At 45.7% G+C, this 24611-nt stretch overlaps 3 protein-coding genes across 5 annotated transcripts in view; 1 reads left to right on the forward strand and 2 right to left on the reverse strand.

Moving 5' to 3' along the window:
• Positions 1-108, reverse strand: part of SAMD4A (sterile alpha motif domain containing 4A) — a 65239-nt gene extending 65131 nt beyond the window's left edge. Inside the window, exon 1 of the transcript XR_006177809.1 lies at positions 32-108. The gene's annotated coding sequence lies outside the window, so the exon portion shown is untranslated. The remainder of the gene's footprint in view (positions 1-31) is intronic.
• Positions 109-5336: 5228 nt separating this feature from the next.
• CGRRF1 (cell growth regulator with ring finger domain 1) lies at positions 5337-17518 on the reverse strand. Of its 2 annotated transcripts, none has more exons than XM_042868875.1 (6): positions 17346-17518; positions 11721-11860; positions 10173-10350; positions 9841-9988; positions 8411-8518; positions 5337-7107 (listed from the first exon to the last, which is right to left on the reverse strand). In XM_042868875.1, exons 1-6 carry the CDS (start codon positions 17447-17449, stop codon positions 6760-6762), a joined length of 1026 nt encoding a protein of 341 aa, XP_042724809.1. In that variant the 5' UTR covers positions 17450-17518; the 3' UTR covers positions 5337-6759. The 2 variants fall into 2 exon arrangements, with proteins under 2 accessions (XP_042724809.1, XP_042724801.1); XM_042868867.1 differs by having other exon boundaries at positions 5337-7110.
• Positions 17519-17911: 393 nt separating this feature from the next.
• The window catches only part of GMFB (glia maturation factor beta), an 11454-nt gene continuing 4754 nt past the window's right edge, over positions 17912-24611 (forward strand). Inside the window, exons 1-6 of one of the 2 annotated variants that reach the window (XM_042867274.1) lie at positions 17912-17947; positions 19232-19328; positions 19870-19919; positions 20837-20886; positions 21930-22012; positions 23476-23549. In XM_042867274.1, coding sequence (XP_042723208.1) covers positions 17945-17947; positions 19232-19328; positions 19870-19919; positions 20837-20886; positions 21930-22012; positions 23476-23549 — 357 coding nt within the window. In that variant the 5' untranslated portion in view covers positions 17912-17944. Of the gene's footprint in view, positions 17948-18285; positions 18328-19231; positions 19329-19869; positions 19920-20836; positions 20887-21929; positions 22013-23475; positions 23550-24611 lie in introns of those variants that run through there. The other variant, XM_042867266.1, reaches the window with a different exon arrangement.

The raw sequence follows: 24611 nt of genomic DNA on the forward strand, positions 1-24611 counted from the left end.
TCCCCCCCCCCCCCCGCTGCCCAGCACTCACCTCATTCACACCGGCCTCGGGGTGCTGGAAGAAGAGGGAGGGGGGGGAGAGAGGCGTGGGGGGGGTCGTGCCCAGGCCGCGGCGGGGGCGGCGGGGCCCCAAGGGGGAGAGAAGGGGGGGGCGCGGGGCGCGAGCGGCGGCGGCGGCTCCGCGGCGCGAGACTGAGCCCGGCGGCGCGCCGAGCCCCCGCTCCCCACATTGCGCTCATTTGCATAGCGGTGACGTCATCGGGAGGGCGGGGCGCGGGAAACGAAGTGGGGGGGGGGGGGGGGGGCCACGCGCGCCCTCCTCTCGTTCCCCGCGTGCCCCAACCCCGTGCAACAGCTCCGCGCGAATCCGCGCTGCTAATTCAGCGCTCCGGTCCCCTCGCGCCAAAAAAAGCGCCGCAGTCACACCTCCCCCCCCCCCCCCCCCCCTCCCCCGCCCCCCCAAAGCCCCCTCCCCCCCCCCCCCCCCCAACCCCCCAGCCGTCATCCCGCCCTCAAAGCTGCGGGCTTCCCGCTGGGGGAAGCCGCCATCTAGTGGAGACAGCGGGGATGGCAGCGGCCGCTTGGATCATTTAATTATATTTCATGATACGCATCATATGCATATATGCGTATTGGGCCAGCCGTTGGTGAGGGTACCGCTGTGTGGGATGCGGGGGCTCAGCGGGGGTTGTTGGTGCTTTGGGCTGTGATGAGTCCTGTGGGTTGGAGTTGTTGGGTGTTGTGAAGTGGTGAGAGTTTGGGGAGGAAAGGGAGAAAAGGAGATAAAAGAATGGAAAAGGAGGGGAACGAAAGTAAAGAGGAAAGGATGAGAAAAGGAAGCAAAAGAAGGGAAGGTAAAGAAAAAAGGAAAGGAAAACAAAATGAAAATAGATGAGAAGGAAGAAAAGGAAAGAAGAAAGAAAAATAAAAGGAAAAAGAAAGAAAAAAAAAGGAAGAAAGCCTTCTGTAGAAGGCTGCGTATCCATCAGCACATAAAGGCCCAGATTTCCTATCTCGTTAGAAGCAAACCTGAATAAAAACATCACAGCAGGAAGGATGGAAGAATTAAACGCAGCATCTCTTGCTTGTTCCTAAACAAATTCTGGGAGCAGCCCACCAAGACGTGACTGCATTTTCATTACCTTGCACCGTATCGTGGGCTGAGAGCTGCGCCATTCCCAGCAGTTGGAAACCTGCTTCCAACCCGAGATGTGCCAGCAGCACAGATAGAAAGGCAGTTTTTGTACTTAATTAGCAATTAAGTGTGTCTGGTGCTGACAGAACGATGGGGATTGTAGGTTTTAGATGAAGCCAGGCTGCTGGGGGGGAGGAAAATCTTCCTCCTATGAAGAAAGGTTGAGGGAAGTGGGCTTGTTTAGCTTGGAGAAGAGAAGGCTCCAGGGAGACCTCATGGTGGCCTTCCAGTGCTTGAAAAGTGTATAAACAGGAGGGGAATGGCTGTTTGTGAGGGTGGATGGTGACAGGACAAGGGGAACGGCTTTAAACTGAGACAGGGGAGGTTTGGGTTGGATATGAGGAGGAAGTTTTTCAGCCAGAGGGTGGTGAGGCACTGGCACAGGTTGCCCAAGGAGGCTGTGGATGCCCCATCCCTGCAGGCATTCAAGGCCAGGCTGGATGTGGCTCTGGGCAGCCTGGGCTGCTGGTTGGTGACCTGCACTACCTGATTAAGAGATCAGGATGATGTTCCGGTGTAGATGGCTGTGGTTACAAATCTGCCAAGTGAAATTACAAAGCCGGCCCACGAGGTGCTGTGGGATGAGCATCTAACATGTTGCTGCAAGCAGATCCATTGGTTGGGTCCTGGGAACAGCTTGCTCGTTGCTTACAGGTTGCTAAAAATGAAAGATATAAATGAGCCCATCAAAACACGTCAGAGTATCTGGAGACCTTTATATCACGTTATTTTCAGGCCAGGAGAAAAGCAGTTTGCCACAGGTAGAGCATCAGATGCTGCTGGACTTGCTGGAGACTTTTTAGTATTTGTTAAGAAGTTGGGCTGAAAGAGAAGATCGTAGCAGGCAGATTTATTTACACATTTTCACATGTCTGGGAAGATACTTAAAGACTGAAAAGCTGGAAAAGCTATAGCTGTTCATGTTCTCATAAACACGAGCCCACCAGCTCTTGGTGGATCTCTTTCTTCAGTCTTACAGCAAGACCACAGCATGGCCTGGGTTGCACAGGAGCACAATGCTCATCCAGTTCCAACCCCCTGCTGTGTGCAGGTCACCAACCAGCAGCCCAGGCTGCCCAGAGCCACATCCAGCCTGGCCTTGAATGCCTGCAGGGATGGGGCATCCACAGCCTCCTTGGGCAACCTGTGCCAGTGCCTCACCACCCTCTGGGTGAAAAGAGATATAAGGGTAAGTTACAGGCTGGATTCAGGCTGGACTTGGAGCAGGTCATCCTGCAGAGGAAGGTTTGCCAGGGTCTAGAGTTGGGCACCTAGGAAGAAGGCAGCTTCCAAAGGAGCAGCAGCAGCTGAGTTGTCGATCTTGTCTTCACGTATGGCAGTGCCTGGGGAAAGGCAGTGCTTTCCAAGCTGTCACGTGCCATAAATCACTGGCCTGTTTGGTCTTTGATCAATGAAATGTGCTGTCATAGAAAGGGGTCTGCTAACCTTGGCAGCCAGAGCAGCCACATGAGAAAGGCATTGCCTGCTCCCTTGGGGCTCCCTGCTTGCCGGAATCCTTCTCAGCCTGCCAGCATCAGCCCACCCCAGGCTTCCTGCAAGCTGCTGCATTCTGAACTTGCAGTCTTGGCTCTTTCCCTGCAGGGGAAAATGGTGAAATCAAGGACCCTCGGGAAGAGCAAAACCCCATAGCTAGAGCAGGGTGCCTGCACTGTGACTGACCAGCTAAGAAGCAGCACAACATCTGTATCTCACAGCCAGTTCTGGCAGCAGGAGACTGATGCACGATGAGCCTGGTAACCTCTGGGGTCTCGCTGTGTGGACTCAATAACACCTGTGAACTCAGAAGGAAAAAAGAAGAGGACCAACTGCAAAGATAATTCACAAGTTAGCAATCCCTCCTCTAACTTGTTAAAGTAGCCCTGCTCACAAGGAGCTGATAGACATCGAAATAAGGATCATTATGAGAAATATAAGTGATGCATTAGATTTCTCACCAGTCCCATGACTTCAGCTGCTATTGAGAAGCCAAGAAACACTAGATTTGAAGTGGTAATTCAGTGGGAGAGTAAAGAATATTAGGACAGCCCTCTTCATTTACAGAGACAAAATCCTGGAGGAAACATCTGAAACCTAGAGAGCTTTCTAGGCACGAACTTGCTCCTGACACAAGGACACCACAGACTGAAGCTATGAAGCAAAGGTAATAATTTGTGTAGATAATTTACTGCAGAAGTAATTCTGGAATTCGTCTGACCCTCAGAAGAGCATCCAGTCACCCTGCTGGTGTTGTCTAAAAAAAATGGGAATGCAGTGAGTGTGGCAATGACGATGGCAGAAGTCACAGGGATGGCATTTCTATGGTGGAGGAGTGCATTTGCAGGGAGGGTGAACTAAACCAAGTGGAGAGGATTAACTCCCATTTATATTCTGCAACAAAAATCATTACAAATTAATAATGCCCCAACACTGTTCAAAAGAATCAACTCTTGCAGCTAGATGCCTGCATGTGCTCCTGATGTCACCACATCCATAAACCTAACCTATAATGAGTAGAAAAGGAACTCAATGTTTTGTTATATTTATCACAACAGAATGACAGAGGTTTTTTTCTCCTCTCAGTAGAGCATGTTTTTGTGGATCACAGGATGGTTTTATTTCTGCATTACAGCCTTGAATCCCTGTTTTAAGACAATCAAGAGAGGCACAAGACAGCCTTAAGGCTGCTCCTGTTACTTCTCTCCTCATTCATTTTTTGAGATGGCTTCTTAGAAGAAGGGCAAACGTAATAAGCCAGCTACTGTACTTGCCATAACTCTCAGTTGGGTCTTTGATTCGGGCCAGCAAGGAAGCTGGTTACATCTGATAAAGCAACTAAGCATCTCTGGAAAATGCTGTTAAAAATAGAACATGAAGCAAATGAAAAGCTAGGAGACCTAATGGTAAATACATGGCCTGGAAGTTCAGCACAGCTACATCCTGTTTGCCATTATTATTTAATACTGGCATCGATCTGCTAAAGGATAAGACAGACCAGGCAATTCTCTGTGGAGTTTACTTGAATACCATTCCAGCCTGAGATTAAAAAAAGCCCAGAAGCTTGCATCATACTGGGAAACTTCAATAAATTGGTGCTGCTGGTAGTTTTACAGTAGTAAAAAAAACCCACCAAACTCACTTCTTTCTTTGATCACCCCCAAGGCCAAACCAAGTCCCTGCTAACCACAAAGCAGTGCCCAGCTCCAGGTTAGAAGTAGTGCAGCACTAAGCCATGCCTCTAATGATCTGCATGGCCTCTATACCAAATGCAGGTAGGGTAAATTGTTCATGTGACACCGTGCACACAAGGAAGTCTGAAAAGCAATTATTTCTACCATCATCACCTCTCCTTCCATGCACAACATTCAGCAACGCAGACAGAGAGGCTAAACTCAGCAACCACCTCCCTCCATCAGGTCTGCAGCAACCAAGCCAGCAAAACTCAGGATAACAGACACAGGGAAAGTGATCTTTGCTTTCAAAACTGCTTTCACCCCTCTGCTTCTTGCATGTTCACATACTCACTAGCAGCAAGACGTGTGTCCAAATGGTTGAGACTGCCTACAGTGAAAGAGAAGGCAAGGAATGTTTGTCTATCAAATCCTCATGCCTTCGCAGCTCAGACTGAGTGCTGAAGACACCAGATGGTATTTAGAGTCTTCATAAGCTCTCAATACAGGCAGCTCTGGTTCTTTTGAAGTTGCATCACTCTGTTGTTTCTCCACATCTGCACTGTGTTCTCACCTGTGGGATAGCCTTGCTACCAGCAGCACTCCAGCCAGCAATTGCTCCTTCTGTTATTGCACTCTCTGCATTCCTCTTAGTGTTCTCAGCCTCTTAAATTGCCTCACATACACCATTCATTGCCATGATGATTTCCAAACAGAACCATTTGTCTTTGGAAGTTATCTGTAAGCACTTTTCAGTCCTTACTCAAATATATATGCATTTAACTCCTGTTAGATACACAGTGCAAACAGCAGGCTGATTTGGCCAGCCATTTATTCCAGGGTTCTCTGGTAAGGAAGGTCACTGTAGGTAGAGCAGACAAACAGTCTTACACAAAGCCTATGGATATTTGGAAGTCTGTGGCCATGTGCATCAATTCCCAACCTCTGTCTACCTTCACAAACAAGCACAACTCTTTTCATGACTACTGAAGTCTTTTACTCAAAAATAAATGCCAGGAATTTAGACAAATCGAGGCAAAACTAACAGAAAAGAAAGTAAGCGACAGAAAGATGAAGATGGAATACCTCGAGCAGAAGCTGCCTTCCCTGTTTTGGAGGTGTGTGACACTGAAATCAGCACTAGGGCAGCGTTGATACAGGAACCACAGGAGAGTGCAGCTGAAATGCTTGGAGCACAGCTTTTTCTCCCTGGGACTGAGCATGTGTCCTGAAAATGGATATGGGGCAAAGGGACAGAGGAACACGATGCAAGACAGAGCAGGCACTCCCTGTTTTTACAGGTTCTAGCAAGTGTCTGCATTTGTGTCTTCTATCAGCAGATTTGAAACCCAGCCTGTCTTTGGCTCTCAAGCACAACAACTTCTCATCAGCCATTTTTACTGCTTTTGACAATGCTACTAAGAGAAAAAAAGATAGTTTTCAACAATTCTTTAGCTTCTTTCTTTATTAGAGTAAGCAAATGGCCTGGGACTACTGATAAAAGGAAAAGTAATGGTCAACTGTTCATCCAATCTGACAATGCAAGTAAACAGAATTGGAAATTCCCCAAGCAGGCAACTGGTATAAGAATAGCACAGCAGAACTGCTCAAGTAACTCCACAGAGTAATTAACTAACATTTGTATGGAGAACAAGTTCTTGCAGCCATTGCCAGAAGATTGAAAATCTGTTGCAAGATGACATAGTAGTAGCAGCTCAGGCTTGAAAGTGTCAGCAAGGTTTAGTTCAAGGCAACAAATAGCACCAGAACCCTTTGCATTCCTTCCACTGGGCTTTGGCTCAGGCCCTTCACACGCACATCATTTCAAAATAGCCCCAAACAGTGTCCTGAACAACTTCTCCTTCCAGCTCCTGTCACACCACAGCCTTTGTCTACAGAATAAATATGCATGGGTTTGACTACAAAGAATGTAGCCTTTCCTTCATTTGTCACGCTCTGTAAAGTGCCAGGTTTCTAAATTATAAGGAATTAAGATGACATAAAGCTCTAATATTTTAAATACAATAAATATAGAATAAGCTGTGTCATTCACAGCTTATTCACTTCAACTTCACTTGCAAGTTTTGTTTGCAAGTAGATAAAGCTAAATTTAGTAATCAAAATAGCCTGCAGTAGTACTCCATGAAAAATTAGTAAGAAGCTATAAAAATAATCCCATCCTTCAAGTAGGTCCTACGCACTTCTTCTGTCCACATTGCACAGAGAAATGTAATGTTCCTGCGAGCATATGGAGCGAAGACACATAAGGAAGCTGAAAATTGCCTAGCAGTGAAAAGCAAAACTGTACAAGTTAATGCTAGATATCCTCCCATAAACAGTCTGTTCTCTACATTTAACCTTGGTGCATACAACCCAATCCCTTTATTTTTGTCTCCATTAAAAAACTCTTCCAGGATGAACATCTTGCGAGATCTGGGTTGATTCATCTTCATCTTGCTCCTTTTTACTGCAGAGTGGGAAAGACTCTTGAACAAACTGCCTACACATGGGACACTGCTGAAAATACTTAATGCAGCCATCGCACAAGCACGTGTGCCTGCAGGGCAGGAGCACCCAGTTCACTGTGCCATTCTGGCACACAACGCAGTCTTTACTGTTTTCTTCATGCAATTCTGGTTCGTCTTCAGCCAGTCCGGCTTTTTCCAGCAAGCTTCTGTCTGTGCTTCTCTCATCTGGAGAGGTACCACACGAAGGTGGTGTAGGACTATTTGCAGACATGAAGAGCTGCTAAAATACACATACACACAAGCATTTAGCACAAGTCAGCAATCTACCCCCAATACCTGGATACACACGTTCCATGTAAATTCCCACCACGACAGATTTGTTTGGTCCCACTGGGTCAAATAGGACCAGACTCATTCCTTGCACGAGTCAGGACAGTTTCCTGACTGAATATCGATTCTATGCTTCTGAAATACAAAACACTGGCAAAATAGTAAAGATAAGATGTCAAATCTTACCTTAATCAAATCAGTGTGCATGCGTGAACTTTAACTGAACCGCACTGGTTGTGAGCAGCTCAGCTTTCTGTTTCTGGCTTATCATTATCTGTGCCTAGAGGGATGCTTCTACCCACTCCCACCCCACATATATCCCAGCAAAACTTCAGAATTACCTCCCTTTACCCACTCTGCTCTTTCTCACGTTGAAATCCTTTATTCCTTTCTAGGGTGTTTTATGGAAAGAACAAATTCTTCTGGGCATGACCTGTTAATAAAGCTGGTGAACTACCACGCAGACAAAGGTGCCCATAGGGAACACACTGCTCAACTGTATTACAAAGTGCAGCTCCACAGTTGTTTCTGTTTAGTTTAAGCTGTATTTTTTACAACAGTAACAGAAAAATAAACCTCAAATGGGGTCAACTTGGAAGTTTACCTGGATTAAATATGTCAGTAAAAGATGGCCAAGACAAACATCTCGTGGGAAAAATTTCTTTCCAGATGAATGCTAAGTGAGTCAATTGAATTGATTTGGCACAATTTCTAGCTAGTTGATATTATACATTACTGTTATTATCATGATAATAGAATTACATCATCAACAGACATGGGACACAAACAGTCCCAAACACACATAGATAAGGGAAACTGAAAAGGAATGAAGAGAACATAGGTTCATCTGATAGCAGCCTGCACTAATCTTTGTACACACTGTGGTAAAAAGAAATTAAGAAGTCTTCTAAGGCTCTTCCAGTTGTATAGCAAAAGAGGAGAAAGTGCTGCTTTGAGAGACTAGCAAGGAAATAATTGTTTTGTGGAGAAGCAACATTCAGTAGCTAGTTAATTTATTACTAGTGCCTTAACAGGTGGACAGGAGCTAGGCATCCGAGACTAGAAACACCTTCTTTAGTAAATCCTGGATATTTTCAGGTATTCCTGCAGTAACTTTGGCTGGAACTTCTCAACTAATAAAATAATTGTAACTATTACTGCAAGGAACTTGATAAAAAGTCATGCACTAACTTAAGCTCCTGAAAGCCCACACAAACTAAGCTTAGCATAAGTGTCAGAATGTGGCTTACCTTCAGATCATGGTACTGGCCTTGAGCTAGAAGCAGGTACTGATATAATATTCTGCAGGAAAGTCTGTAGCTCTCGTCAGGAACATGAATGACAGCCACCATTGAAATCTACCAAATGAAAAAGTATGTTTAATATCTTTCCTTTCTATGATGTGGTTCATATAAAATGGCGTGTCATGGAAAGGCTTGGGTTGGAAGGAACCTCAAGCTTTAAAGATCACATATGCTGCTGTAACTTCTGACCTGCTCATTTCCTTACACAATCAGGTCTTCATCAATACTGACTTCAAGCACAGAGGAAAACAGAATGCAGGCCAAGGTAAAAATGGGAAGTGGCACAAGAAAGCTCTTGGTGGAGTCTCAGCTTCCTGCCCTGGTCATCCACTGCACCCTCCTGTAACCAGCTTACAGCAGAGAGTTGCCCTGCCTGCTCTCAGCTGCTGGAATTGGGCCCTGTACCAAAAAGGCACCCAAGCTCATGCCCTCCTCCTGAAGCTCAGTGCTTAAGTGCTTATGCAACTGAGGTAGGGCTTACACACTCACACATGTGCCTCAGCCTCAAAATCCACTATGTGGCTAATTATACACAGAGCTTAAATACACACATACCTGTGCACGTGTATTTATACTAACTGCATTTACTATCCTTTCTGCAATAAGGGTTTTTTTTCTCTAATCACAATGCCTCAAGAAAATTCACAAAGCTTCGTGCTGGCTTAGTTTTGGAACCTGAAAGTCATCAATTCTCCATGAGAATTCAGCCCTCGTGCTTTGATGAGGTTCTACAAGCTAGCAGTGTGTCTGTATTACACCATCACATCCCAAATGCTGTTTCAGTGGCAATGCATGTCCTCAGCTCACTGCTCATTCAGACAGAGGCAACTTTCTGAACCACGAGTAGGAGCCATTCCAGATGGAAACGTCTCAGCTCTTTAAGGTGTTGTTTCCTCTGTTGTGCTGCCCTAGAGGACAGAAATCTATTCAGTGATGCTAGGACCTGGCATTAACTTTGTGCTGTTTGATCATAAATCTTCCTTTCGAGTGCTTTCTATCTTTTTAGTTGTACACCACGACCAAGTTACTTCTCAATCTTCTGTTTAATACACTGAGTCTTCTACACCTTCAGTTCTGCTGAATTATTCTTCAAATAATTTCTGTAACCTTTTTCTGTTGTCACATGAATCTGGTGTGGAAAACTAGAGGAAAATTCCAGCACAAAACCACACAGGCATGATCTGGCCACAAATGCATTCAGGATGAAAGTTAGCCCATGTTCTTAGCTTTCAAGTCAGCCATCAGCACAAATATCTCTGCCAGATCTAAAAAAGAAGGTCTTTCTTTGCCAACAGCAATCTGAAACACCGTATCTATCAGCGACAGGAGCTCCAGCACAGAGAAATATCCCTAAAATATATTCCTGTATTACTTACAATATCATATATTTCCCTGTCTTCTTCATCAGCTAATGTCAGCAGTGCTATCAGAGGATAGCAAAGTCGAGGCACTGGGCCAAAATCGACAACTTGAGCATCTTCTGGTAGCTGACAATATTTTTCTTCCCTGTCATTTTTTTTGATGCTTTCTTTGTGTCAAGGAAAACAATCAGTGTCACAGTGATAGCAGACACGTGACGTTTGCGTAAAGAATATCTGTCACCATATTTATTCCTAGTTACATCGTACCAAGAGCTGCCTCATGTTCACAGCTCTCCCTGTGCCAGCAAATTAGCAGATTCTGTCAAACCAATTGAAAGAAAGGATACAAGTATTGCTGTCGATAGAGATATTCGTCGTACAGAGCATCCTCTAATGCCTGAGGAGTATTTATTCTGAAGCAGTAGACGTGTTTTTGCAACGCCTCGTGGAGTTTTTGAACATTGCAGCCCCAGTAGCATGTGAGAACACAGTCTTCCAGACAGTCAGGTGTCAGTGTCACACCCTCTTTTAGAAAGAAGATAAGGACTTCATTAATTCCATCGACTCACCCATGTGCAGGAATTCTAAGAACTGCTAAGTTTTAAAAGGAAACAGGCAGAAAGCAACCACAGCATCCCAGATCTTTACCGTTTTAATCTAATCTTTAAAAATCCAAACTAGGTTTGGTGCTTCTGGAAGACAACGATAAGAGGGCAGTGGGTGTGGGGAGATACAAACACTGCCTGAGCTAAGAGAAGCAGCATGTGCACTACAAAGGGTAAATTTTAACTTCTGCTAACATTTTACAAGCACACCGGAAGGCTCAAGAGTGTAATCTCTAGACCAAAGTCCGTTCCCTCTTTAGACAATGACAGTAATTGAATCAGTGACCTACAGCACCCACCGTGGCCTACAAGGATAAGGCCCTCTTGGTCATGCAGAGGAATGCTAAAAAGAGGATGTGTGCTGCATTCCCTTCTTAAAAACCAAGCATCCAACACAGCAACCTCTACAATGCTAACAGCACAAACAGGAACACAACTCTTGAGAAGTCCCACCAAATTCAAGTGCTCAAACCTGCTGGAAAATTCATGCGACTTGATGACTAACTGCAGGGATTTGTTCTGAGTGTGCTTCTTTGTTGTTTGGTTTGTTGTGTTCCTGTTCTCTTTTTTAGTTTTTTAAAGAAATGAAGACAAGGAATGTTCTGCTGCAGCCTTTTCTCATCCATTGGAAGGCTTTGCATTGCTTGGGTGGAAAACGCTCGGCCTTGTTTCATACTCCCAACCATGCAGAAGTACATGAATTTTACTTCCTGTGTGGGTGATCTCAAGGATTGCAGGGACTACTTGATCCACGCAGATACTTCACTTCAGTGTCCACTGAATCATACATACATATTTTCTTTATAGTGTAGTGCAGTTCCAAACACCAGTGCAGAAGAAATTTGATTGTGAACCAGATAGTGCATATTCTATACTAAATTCTAATTAAAGTTTACAAAAAACACTGGTAATCTGCAAGTTTTTCTAATTACTTGAATACCTGTTATAGCAGGAAGTGCTTCATTAGTAAGAATTCAACTGTTCTTAAATATCCAAATATTCTGCTTTAAACACAGAATCATAGATTCCTAGAATGGCCTGGGTTGAAAAGGACCACAGTGATCATCTGGTTTCAACCCCCTGCTATTGCAGGGTCACCAACCAGCAGACCAGGCTGCCCAGAGCCTGTTTACAGCCTATTTATGAATGGTGACAAAATGATTATTCCTTCTGTAATGATGGAAGTGTATTTCACAGGAAGTACTGATAAGTGGTGAGAGCAAGAAAGAGAAAGTACTACATTTAGGAACACAAACTAACAAAAATTAAGCACATTAGAAATCTACTGACTTGTTACTGAAGCTGTGTCAGGATGAGAGATTTCTAAACCAAAAGGATTCTTCACTTGTCTCATCTGCTTCTTCAGTACTCTGGTGCTGGATTCTGCTTCTTCTGAGTTTCTGAGAATAACAGGAACACCCAAACCGAACCTGAGAGACACAGAATAAGAGCAATGAGCACGTTATGCACCGCTGTTGGCATGTCTGAGTTTCTGTTCAGCTCTAAATAACTTGCAGCACAACAAATGGATCCAGTGTGGCTCTGCACAATATCTGTTAGGATGCATATAAGAGAGCACATAAACAGGAGGGGGAACGGCTGTTTGTGAGGGTGGATAGTGATAGGACAAGGGGGAATGGCCTTAAACTGAGACAGGAGAGGTTTAGGTTAGATATTAGGAGGAAGTTTTTCAGCCAGAGGGTGGTGAGGCACTGGCACAGGTTGCCCAAGGAGGCTGTGGATGCCCCATCCCTGCAGGCATTCCAGGCCAGGCTGGATGTGGCTCTGGGCAGCCTGGGCTGCTGGTTGGCGACCTGCACACAGCAGGGGGTTGGAGCTGGATGAGCACTGTGCTCCTTTGCAACCCAGGCCATTCTAGGATTCTGTGCATAAATAACACAGCCTGCCAATTCAGCTCCATCTTTTCATGGCAGAACATAGGGGTCTTCAGTGTTTAAAAACAAACAAACAAACAGAGGGAGAATACTTTGACAGTATTTCCAGAGAGAGAAATTAGTGAGGATGGTCAATGCCCCCTAGTGGTAAACGGTTAAACAAAGCTTTCTTACATTGACATTCTGCACATCCAACCACAGGACAAAAAAGCCATTGCTTACTGAGATGGAGCAGATTTAAGGGACTGGGTGCTGTGCAGGAAGACCTGCGAGTGAATCATCCAGCCCTGTGGTAAGCATAGCTGTAACTGCAGCCAGTGAAATGGCTGTAGAGATCAAGATCCCGATTTTGCATTTTATCCTTGATCACAACAAAATGCCACGTCTAAATCAGAGGTCTTACAACCTCTGCACTGAGCCAGAAACCAAATGTGAAACAGCCAAGACTGAATCACAGGTGCAACTCCAAGACCTCTGCAAAGGTGAAACTAGCACGCAAGCTCAAGCTGTAGCTTGACTCTAAAGGGACAACTTCTGAACCTTTGCTTCCTCTACTTAAGCATCCCATAAACGAAAATAAAAATCAAAGAAAATGACAAGAAATATTTCAGGGTGGTTTCTGACATCATCTTAAAAACCCTGAGGTTTTCACATTGCCCAGGGCTCTTAGGGAACTGCCGCAGAAGATCAAGATCTACAAAACAAGCTCCATAGAACACTTCCTTTGTCTTTTGGCTAAAAACAACTCAGTGTTAAGGTGACAGCAGTAACTGTCAGTAAGCAAAGGATAATTAGAGAAGCCACCCTAGACACACAGTCAGAAAAGTGCTTCTGAGACCGATGGGATTTTTGTACCTGCGTTAATCCAGCATTGCCTCATTCCTGAGGTGACAGGGAGGCTGTGGGGGTCCTTTGCTAATCTAGTTGAGAACACAGCTATTAATTAGCTCAGGCTGCACTGTCACCATTTAGAGCTGCTGCTGCCATCGCTGTCTGTTCAATGGCCTCAAATTTTATTTGTTACTCCATCTTTGATAAATTCCTTTGGTCTGCCAGACTGATGGAAGCACTGACATTTCTTTGCTGATATAACATAGGGTGCTCAACCATGCTTAGTTTGTGCATGTGGAACATCAGATCTCTTATCCAGTGCAACTAAACACAGCCATGCCTACTTTGCAGGGGCTGTAATGAATTATGCCAGCTTCACATCTTACTCTTAAAGAACCCAGGTGCAGCAGCTGCTCCACTTATTCAGCATCTAAGACTCAGTGGAGCTAATCTCTCCAGCCACACATAAAGATGCCTCCTGTTTTACACCATCTGGCCGATTCCAAAGTAAGAACCCTGTTCATTGGAAACTTCCAAATCCTCTGGTTGAAAGCAACAGGATAATCACCATGACAAAAAAGAAAGAAAGAAAAAAAAGGCTCCAGTATGGTTTTAGCAGCAGCTGAAGGCAAAAGGCCCTCTCTGCTCAACAGTAAGATACAGCGCTTCTGTCAATTTTAAGGCAGCATTCAGCACACAAGGGATGAAAAAAGCCTTTATGATTTAACTTTCCACCAGCCCAGGTTGACAGCTGGTATATGGGACAATTAATTTCTTTAGAACCACCCTAGTTTACAAAAGGCAGGTAGTTCCAATGGTTTTGTCCAAGCTGATTTCTTCAGTGGGCCGTGCGGACCTGGAAGAGATGCTGAGCTCACAGCTTCCCCTGCTACAAGCATTCATCTCCAGTCAGGAGGCAACTCACAGGGCCATATGCAGCCAGCCTAAACTCCACTTTTGTCTCTGTGCCCATCTAATGAGCTGGCTCTTCCAGCAAGCCTCCTGTTCTGTAACCTATTCTCTAAGTAGGGCCACTGCCTGTAAAAAAATGATGCTCTTCAAATCAAGGCATGGTTTTGCTAATACAAACATCAGCATTCCTAGGCAGTTGGTGTTTTCCAGGCTAGCTGCCACCATCACGTGTATGTTTATGAAACAGGCTGATGATTGATGGATCCTCAATGATTGATTGATCCTGGAGAAAAGAAGGCTGTGGGGTGACCTCAATGCAGCCTGCAGTACCTGAAGGGAGCCTACAAACAGGAGGGGAGTCAGCTCTTGGAAAGGGGAGAGAACAGCAGGACAAGGGGAAATGGTTTGAAGTCGAGGGAGGGAAGATTGAGGTTGGATGTCAGGGGGAAGTTGTGTGCTGTGAGAGTGGTGAGGTGCTGGAACAGCTGCCCAGAGAGGCTGTGATGCCCCGTCCATCCCTGGAGGTGTTGAAGGCCAGGTTGGATGGGGCCCTGGGCAGCCTGGGCTGCTGTGAAATGTGGAGGTTGGTGGCCCTGCATGGCACAGGGGGGTTGGAGCTTCGTGATCCTTGAGGTCCCTTCCAACCCGGGCCGTTCTGTGATTCAGTGATGCTGAACATGATGGGGTGAACAAAGTGTCATTATGGCAATCCATCAGACAGCATGCATTCAGATGATACCATATGAACTTATAGCATCCTGTGTAGCAGATTGCTTTCATGAGTTAGGAGGTTCAAAAAGTACTTTGGCAGAGCTGTAGCTGCAGACACACTGAATTTGCTTGGAGCTTCTTGGATTCTTCAGTGCTGGACATGCTTTTATTAAGACTGAATATCTTTAGAAAGAGATTTTCACCTTCACCAGATGCAAACCAATCTACAAAAGTTATACGTAGAAGTTAAGTTCACCTATGTTCAGTTAACAGATGAGTTCAACATAAATTGAGTTTAACATTTAGAGAAGCCAGGTCTATCATTGAGACGTGATAAAGGTGCACAGTGACAAAATAACCCACATCTGTAGAATACAAGGTTTTCAGAAGATGTAGTTCATCAGAAATACACTTCCCTGCTCTCTCAATTATCTATGCAAAACCATGTCACAAGAAATAAGACCTGGGGAAAATAATAACTAAAATAATGAGTAATTTGGTAAAGAAACACTGGTTTTTGCATTTATATACAAGAGATTTATTCAAAACATGATTTAGTGTCTCAATTGACAGATGAAGTGAAAAAGGGGAGTGCAGTGAATGGTAAGATAGCACTGCCAGTGTGCAGTGGGACAGAGGCAATTGTGAAAAAAGATTTCTAACACCTCTCCTGAAGTAAGAAACGATGTGGAGCTTCATCCAGCAGGACCAACCTTGCCTTCACTTCCTCCTACCCAGCACTAGGGGAGGCAACGCAAAACAAGAATAAAATCTTTCCACAGAACATATCTGAAAGATCAAAAGGTAAATTAATTCAGACTGAAAGCAATTGATGGTATATCTTTGAGGCAGTAGCAGCTAATGAAATGATGTAAACAAGAGCAAGACATTGCACTAAAGGAAAAGTCTGCCACAGCATTTATAAGCTGCCAAAAGAACAAAGAGCTACAGCTAAAACATCTGCATTTTAATGAGACAAAGAAAGCAATACACTGAGGCACAGCACTTCAGATATTAATACTGAGCCAAGAGGATGAAATGCAGTTTCCTCCAGAAACCACACAAATGTCATGTATTCACATTCTGATTGCCAAACGATGCTCTCAGTGTGGCATGCATCCGTATTTATTTAAGTGCTTTCTTTTGAGAGTGGTGAGGTGCTGGAACAGCTGCCCAGAGAGGCTGTGATGCCCCATCCATCCCTGGAGGTGTTCAAGGCCAGGTTGGATGGGGCCCTGGGCAGCCTGGGCTGCTGCGAAATGGGGAGGTTGGTGGCCCTGCCTGTGGCGGGGCGTTGGAGCTCCGTGATCCTTGAGGTCCCTTCCAACCTGGGCCATTCTGTGATTCTGTGAAATGACGAAGCTGATGCACTGGTTCAAGTCTGATGGACTGAGGATTCACCATATGAGAGCATCGCCTGATGGTCACGTCAGAAGCTGGACAAAAGACAACATGGGCAGCTGCTAAAGCATGGGGGCTGCCCATACAACTGTCTGATACTGTCCAAGTGTGCTAACAACTCAAGGCTCTACCAGCTCTAGAAATTCAACCCCCTGCTTGTTCATAAGATGGAAGTGCTGCTCCGCAGTGCCCCGGCTCAGCAGCAGGTCTGCCAGCAGCACTCACACGCAAGGAGCAGGCTGGGGATGGCTGCCTCACTCTCCACATCTGCCTCTGCAGCCCGTGCAGACAAACTCATGGAGCCTTAAGATTCAAGATCTTGGGATTAAACTGCAGAAAGGAGAGCAGCTGCAGCGTCAGCACAGGGAATACAGACAAAAATAGGAAAATAGAAAAAAGTAGACAAAGAGAGGAGAAGGGGGAATGGCTTTAAACTGAGACAGGGGAGGTTTAGGTTGGATATGAGGAGGAAGTTTTTCAGCCAGAGGGTGGTGAGGCACTGGCACAGGTTGCCCAAGGAGGCTGTGGATGCCCCATCCCTGCAGGCATTCAAGGCCAGGCTGGATGTGGCTCTGGGCAGCCTGGGCTGCTGGTTGGTGACCTGCACACAGCAGGGGGTTGGAGCTGGATGAGCACTGTGCTCCTTTGCAACCCAGGCCATTCAGGATTCTATGATTCTATTCTATGTTTTTTTCTTCTCACGTGTGCATGTAAGCTGTGCAGAAGTGGGATCTCAGCCACACTGATAGAGGTACATGGAAAGCCCCTTCTAAACTGCAGAGAAACAACAGGTTTTTTTTTTACATACCCAATAAGTTCAGTCTTAATCTGTGGAAGTCTGCACATTTTTACTGCTAAGTTTAGTAGTGTTAGATTCCTCCTTGATAGCTGCAACTGGACTGACTTCCTTCAGCTAACTCTTCTTCATCATCATTCTGTGATTCTTTCCCCCACACAAAGCAGCCCCTCACCCACTCCAGCAGGTTCCAGCCCCCCTCATCCCCAAACCTATGACATCTCACACATCCTCACTTCTCCCACCACCCCAGCCCTCACCCCACAGCTCCACCCCCACCTCGCAGCCGCCCCCCCCCCCATTACCTCAGCCCAGGCCCATCGCCCTACACCGGCCTTACAGGCAGCACCGGCCCCCCGCCGCACTCACCAGCCCAGCACCAGGCCGCTGGTGACGAGGAAACAAACGAACACCACCGTGATGTAGAAAAGCGGCGAGTACTCATAGAGTGTGACGAGAAACACAGTGGCCATAGGGCCGACCGGCAGACAGCCGAGCCCAGCCGCCCGCCCCACCGCACAGGCTCCCGGCCAGCTGCTGTGCAGAGCGCATGCGCAAAAACCGGACGCATGCGCAGCAGCGGAGTGAAGCTGTTGCCCTCACCTTAGTGCCCTCTCCTGAGGGAACGCCTCGTTGCCATGACACCGCGCGGAGGGCGGGGCCTCGGCGTCATGGCAACAGGGCGCGGCGCGAGGACGGAGAGGGTCACGTGGCCTCACGGCACGCGCCTTTGCCCTTTCCCTTTCCTTCTCTCGCCCTGGGGGCCTTGAACCTCCCCGCTTCCCGTAGGCGGCTGCCGGTTCCCGCCCAGACGCGGCGACGATGCTGATTGGCTGAAAGAGAGGAGCGGGGAGGGAGGGAGGAAGGCGGGGTCCTTTTGGCGCAGGCGCAGTGGGGAGGGCGGCTCAGTGAGGAGGCGGCGGGGCGGCGGCGCGGACGGTTGTGGTGTTGGCGCGCGCGCGCTCAAGATGGTGAGAGGAGCTCGCGCCGCCTGAGGGGGGATGGGCGGGACGGAACGGAGCGGAACTCTGTGGGGGAGCGGGGTTTGTGTACACACACCTCTTTCCTGCGGGTTTGGGCTCAGCCCCGGTCGGGAGTGAGGGAAACGCTCCCTTCTGAGAAGAGCTCTGAGGAGAGCGGGGCTTGTGGCGGCTGTGGGAGCCGTGGGGAAGCTTAGATCTGAGGAGAAATAAGCACAGGGGAAGGCGGTGCGCGCGCAGCGCTTGCAGCTGGAGGAGCCCCGTGACAGCAGAGCCTGCGATTTATTTTTTTTTAGTTATTTTTATTTATTTTTTTTTTACGAAGTTTAAAAATGCAGCCGTTGAGGCAGGAAAACCTTAGGAATTGTCGGGTAACGTGTCGAACTCCGGTCGAGCTGGAGGTGTGCTGGGGGGAGGCTCAGGAAGCGGTGCGAAGATTGTGTGTGTCAGGGCAGCAACCTGCGGGTGACACCGCTGCTTCCTTCCCCATCGTCAGCGTGGTGACTCATAGGGCAGCTGGGTGCTGCTTCGGAAAGCTCAGGCTTCACAAACGTTGCTCCCGTTTTTTTAAATGCTTTGGTTTTTTTTCCGCTCGTGCTGCTGTGTGTTAGTTCCATGTAGTTGGCTTGTCAAGTCTTGAGGGAGCGCCTCTTTCCTTTTAAGGGCTGTATTGTGGGAAAAGAAATCCTTGATAGCAATGGAGGAGAATAGTCTTGCTTCAAGGATACAATGTAACGTGTTTATAGTTAAACGTTGGCTTTGAGAAGGGATGGAAGGACAGGAAGGCGTGTTGTTCTTAAAACCTGCTTTCACAAAATGGCCCGGGTTGGAAGGGACCTCAAGGATCACGAAGCTCCAACCCCCCTGTGCCATGCAGGGCCACCAACCTCCACATTTCACAGCAGCCCAGGCTGCCCAGGGCCCCATCCAACCTGGCCTTGAACACCTCCAGGGATGGATGGGGCATCACAGCCTCTCTGGGCAGCTGTTCCAGCACCTCACCACTCATAGCAAAGAACTTCCCCCTGACATCCAACCTCAATCTGCCCTTCTTCAGCTTCAAACCATTTCCCCTTGTCCTGCTGTTATCTCCCCTTTCCAAGAGTTTATAGGCTCCCTTATTTCCTAGTTTATGTGTTTGCTTTGAAACTTCTGACAGATGACTTCAGTTCCACTTCCTAAGAGTTTAAGGGCACGTATCCCTGATGTGGGGGTATTTCTCATATTAAAGAGCTCTTTCTCAGCTGTCTTTTACCTCTGCAATTCCCTCCATAGAGTGAATCTCTGGTGGTTTGTGATGTTGCTGATGACCTGGTGGAGAAGCTGCGAAAATTCCGGTTCCGTAAAGAAACCAACAATGCTGCCATTATAAGTAAGTTTAAAACGTGACTGGCGAAGATCCTACGATCCTGTGGGATCCTTTCTTTCTTCCCATGTAGTTTTGTTGCTGTAACAGGTAGGTGTGAGCCAAGATTCAGCGTCTGCCATGAACTGGAGTATCTCCTGTTCTGCCTCTCTACTGCTAACAGTAGAGAAACACAGTTTTAATGACATGAGGCCTGACTTCATCTGCTCTTGGTAGAGCTTTTTGTGGTTAGTTGTGGCTCAGAGTTCATGGCTGGTTTTAAAATGATAGCAAAAACAATTTGTGGCATGGTCACTTCAAGTTTGTAAATTGTATAGCTTTTAAGTGTGATATTTTTGACCCTTGTCTCTGAAATCTGCAAAATACACGTTGCTGTGAACAGCCTTTGTATAACTTCTGACTTCAGGGATTTTGTGAAACCACGGAGCAGGGTCTGAAGGAATAATGGAGGGGTGAGAAATGTACTTGTGAGGTGCTGTTAAAAAGCTTTATGCTTATGTTGTGTAAACCAGTTGAAAGCTGATCTGTGTTTTATTTTGATTTGTAGTGAAAATCGACAAGGATAAGCAGTTGGTGGTACTGGATGAGGAGCATGAGGTTTGTTAAATGCATTGTAAATAAGAGTATCTTCAGCCCGCAATGTATTGTTGTCTCTAAGGTACTGCCTTAGTTTCAAATTGTTATCAAACTCTTAATCTAATTTGGGTCATGAGCTGATTTGAATGCATGGACACTGCATGTAAAGCACGGTGCTATTAATAGTGGGACTGTGCAGAAGTGAGGAACTGTGAGGCAACAAATGAATTGCGTGAAAGATAAGTTAATTCAAAGCTGTGATGGTGCAACTCTGTATGTAAGAGGCATCTTTGGCACCTGCTGGCTTCCCAAACACTTCTCTGCAGCATTTCCACGTGGATCTGCATGTGGATCTCTGAACTCATCTGCTGTCAGTTAGAAGCTAGGCTTGCTAGTCCTTTGCAGCTCCTAAATTTGATAGATGGCATAGTAAGCCACCTTGTAGTATTTCTTAATGGTACATGGGGCAAAATTAAATCCTCCAAAGGGATTTGAGTGTTACTTGTAGCTCTTAGTGTTTGAGTGGTGTGGGGGCTCTTGGCTTGTTCAAGGAGCAATTTGTCAAGGCGCACCTTTTATGTAGCTGGTTTTTAACAGATACTTATTTGGATGTGCTTGTTTACCTCTGTTTAGTGCTGGAGTTACAAAAGCACTGTAGCTGCCAGCTTATCCAACTAGAGCCAGAATGTTTTCCAAAGTCATTATGCCTAAACTAGGGATGATTATTCACATTAATGTTTAGTCACAGAAATCTATTAGCAGACAAGCTTTCTTAAGCTGTTCTAGTAATCTGTGTTAGAGATGGTTATCAGTTAAACTGAAGACATGCATCTAACTTGCAGGTGTTTTACCACCCCACTGTTGTGCTTTAGCCTTCACAGTATACCTTCAAGTGCAAGTTCATTTGTTCAAATACTGCTTGTGTTTAATGTTACCAGGGTATTTCCCCAGATGAGCTAAAAGATGAGCTGCCTGAGAGACAACCTCGATATCCTTTAGTGCTGCTGGCATTTGTCTTAGTCACTCCTGGAAGCTGTTCAAATGTTTAAAGTTGAACTTCACCTTTTTAGGCTAATGCTTGCCTGTGATGAGACTTCAGTAACGCTTGATTTGTGAGGCATCTTGGGGATCAGTTCTCGTGATGCACCGAATGATTGTCCCAGTTCTTAAAGACTTAAAACAGCCACTGATGCAGTTAGGCCTTTCCCAGGGCTTTATTTCCTTCTAAGCTACGCTCTGTAACATTTAGGGAAGTGCTGTTAACTCACGAAACAAGTAAAGTGCACCAGTTTTGCATGTTGCTACTTGCAAATACAGAATGCTGCCCGTGTAACTTAGGATCTGTTTTGGTGCTTTCCTAGCATGTGCTCCTTGCTGTTTTGCTGCAGGTACTGCTGCTGGAAGCACTTTAGGAATCCCTGTGCCGAAAGAGGGGAGGGGGGAAAAAAAGAAAAGAAGTGAATTGGCAGAGGGAAGTGAACTTTTTCTAACCAAACAAAACAAGAGGGGTACTTAAGCTACAGCTGATGAAAATATCTGTTTTCAGTATCCTTCAGAGCTGGCTTGCAACGTTCCAGGTGCCATTCTGAAGCTTTACTTCCATGACTGTCGTGCAGTAGGAGGCTGTAAAGCAGGAATTCAAACTCCTGAGAGCACCTGGAGCAGTGAAGTGCTTGGTCTGTGCTGAAGGGATGTGGCTTTCAGCAGGCCAGCAACAAGACAGCCATGGGTGTGAGAAGTCTTCTTACCAAAGTGGAGGAGGAATCTTTGCAATGAAAGGGGTGTTCTTAGCTGTCTGATCTTCAACAGCTGTAAGGAGGCAACCTTCACCATCTGGCTGCTGTAGAGGTTGTAAAAACAGGCAGGCTCAGTTCTGAAAGTCAAATATGGAAGTGAAAGTAAAAGACAGACTGCAAATTTGAGTCATCTTCTAGAACGTGTGACTTCTTTGTGCCTGTATCAAGCTCTGATCATTGATGATTATCCCCACCAAATAATTGGTTTCTCAGTTTCCTTAACCTCAGAAAAAACATTTATTGTGTACAGTTACAAGTATCAGCATGAAGATGGAAGAGTTTCTTATCCGTTGTGCTTTATCTTCTCCAGTCCTGTTGGTGAGTGAACCCTGTGAATATCAGCTACTGTGTGCTGTAAATGTGGGAATGTTCTTTGCAATAGAGGAGAAGATAAGTGCTTAATGCTCAAATATTGGTGCAAGGCTGAATTTATTTATGCCTGTGCTGCAATCAGGGCACTATAAAGCTGTGGCACTGCCTGGAGACCTTTTTTGGAAGTGAGGAATCTCTAGTATATTAACTCTGTCCTCACCATCTGCTCGAGGCAATTGTTAACGCTCCCATCTGCCCAGATCTCTCTACTTGCTAGAGGTTTTCACTGCATTTGGGGTTCACATTTAAGACACTTAGGTAGTAGAGTGCAAATATGCTTTGTTGTCCATTTCTGAAGGCTGAAATGAAATATCAGTTTCCTGCATAGGTGTCCAAACGGTGTGTTTTTCTGACTGGGCCCACTGTGATCTCAGTGGCACGCTCTGTAACGTTTTCCTCTGAATGACAGGAGCCTGCAGTGCTCTGCATCTGTTCATGTAGGTTTAGCAGTAATGCATTTCCTTGTCAGCCTCTCTTCAAATCTTGGGGATTCCTCAAAGCATGACCAGAGTGGCTTCAGGAAATGAATGAGGAGAGGGCTGGAACCACCTCTGTATGTCCTGCTTTTGGGGTGTTAGACAGTGGGCAAGAGGCAATTCCTGTCCTTCTCAGAAGGCCATGTCTGGCTGTGAGAGGATCAGAACTGCATAAAAGGGAAAGGATGGAAGCTAAGAGGATTTTCTTGCAGACCTATATGTAATGGACAGCAACAGTTGCCTCTCAGCAGTGTTGTGATTTGGAAGTGTCACAGCTGTAGCTAAAAAGGAGAATAGGAAGCTCCATAACTCAGATCTGGGCAGGTAAAAGTGTGAGTGAACAGAAAATATCTGAGGGGGGGGGAAAAAAAGTGTAACCAAAGATCATCCCAAGTTTTTACAGCTTGCTTCACAGCAACCCCCATCTTACCTGTGCAGGGAAGTGTCTAATATAAAAATCATGGTACATTTCAGCTGACTTGGTTTGATCTGAGTTTGATCTTTGCATGTGTTATAAAGATTGGAGTAGAACAAGGAGAAATTTCTGGAAATCTTCCAGAAAGAGCAGGATGGCAAAGAATGGTGTGTAATGTAACCAGCACACCACTGCAGTGGCAGGAATTACTGCTTGGATGGCTGTTTTATTCTGAATTGCAATTCCAGTTCAGGTACTGCAGTATCAGATGTTTCTGAGTAGAAATACAGGTGCATGTTGAGAGCATTGATTCAACTGTTTAAGTGCCAAGTATGAGCAAAGATAATACTGAAGAATATAAACATTATACTGAAGTATGTTCAGAACTGGTCACTTTTCTGGATTTAAGAAGTGGCCTAATTCAGCTTTTAATTAAAAAACAAATAATTTTGAGGTGTAGCAGCTGAAATAACCAAGCACCACCTTTGTCTTTTTTTTTTCTCTCCACACAACTACAGGATGCAAGCCTGAGCAGCAGATGATGTATGCTGGGAGCAAGAATAAGCTTGTACAGACAGCTGAGCTCACTAAGGTATAATTAATTAATTGAAGTAACTGCCTCTGCATCAAATGTGGTTTGCTGTTTAGTGTCTTGCTTGAACCCAGCATGAAAAGGATGTTATGAGACTTTGTAATTACAGTGTGTAGATTCTGTTTTAGGAAGACTGAAGACAGCAGGTTTTTTTTGGAGGTAGGGGGGATTTCTTCTCTTTTAGAGGTCAGGAAGAACAGTGTTCCAAAAAGTAACTGAAGTACCCTTCATTAGGATGGAAATCTTCACTTCCATAGTGTATTGAAGTACAGGCTAAAGTTCTGGTATGGTATAGACTGGTTTTGGGGTTTGTATGCTCACAGAACATACCTACATACCTTTCAGGGTATGTGACATTCGTGCCAAGTGCTGAACAATCCTAAATCTCCCTGCGTTTGTCCTCTCCAGTACTGAGACCAGAAAAAATCATAAAACGGCCTGGGTTGAAAAGGCCCACAATGACCATCTGGTTTCAGCCTCCCCTGCTATGTGCAGGGTTCCCAACCACCAGACTACCTAGGAATGGATGTGAAAGTCCATGATTATCTTCCTTCTGAAGTTGTTTCCTCCCTCTTCAGATGTGCTTTACTCTGCCCTTCACTGAGCCTCGATTCATTCTAGCTCGTGCTTTTTCTCCCTGCTGTGACTTCTGCATGTGAGCTTAAGTCCTCTTATTTTTCTCACTGGCTTCCATGTTAGCTTGGCTCCTGATAAGCTAAATGAATGCTCTAGAATTCCATTTAGAATGCTAAATTTTTTGTTCCCCTCACCCTATATCTTTTACAAGAGGAAAAAAAAAAATAGCAGTAGTTGGTAGTTTCACTGCCTGGACATGAGGGGCAGCATTCAGAGTCCAAACCATGTGAGATGGGAAACAAGGGGAAAAAGACAAACAGCCAGAATTGTTTCATGAAGAGGATTGAAATGCTAAAATGGCTCAGGAAAGGACTGATATGGAGCTCATTTTAAAAGAGTGGGTTCACTGAGAAGCTTGAATTGTGCGTCCTCCAAAAACCTGGTGGCTCTGCTGGTGGCTCTGCTGGTGGCTCTGCTGGTGGCTCT

This window comes from Lagopus leucura, unplaced genomic scaffold (assembly GCF_019238085.1).
Source record: "Lagopus leucura isolate 7727_CA_CO unplaced genomic scaffold, USGS_WTPT01 Super-Scaffold_1, whole genome shotgun sequence".
In the NCBI taxonomy this organism is placed as follows: domain Eukaryota; kingdom Metazoa; phylum Chordata; class Aves; order Galliformes; family Phasianidae; genus Lagopus; species Lagopus leucura.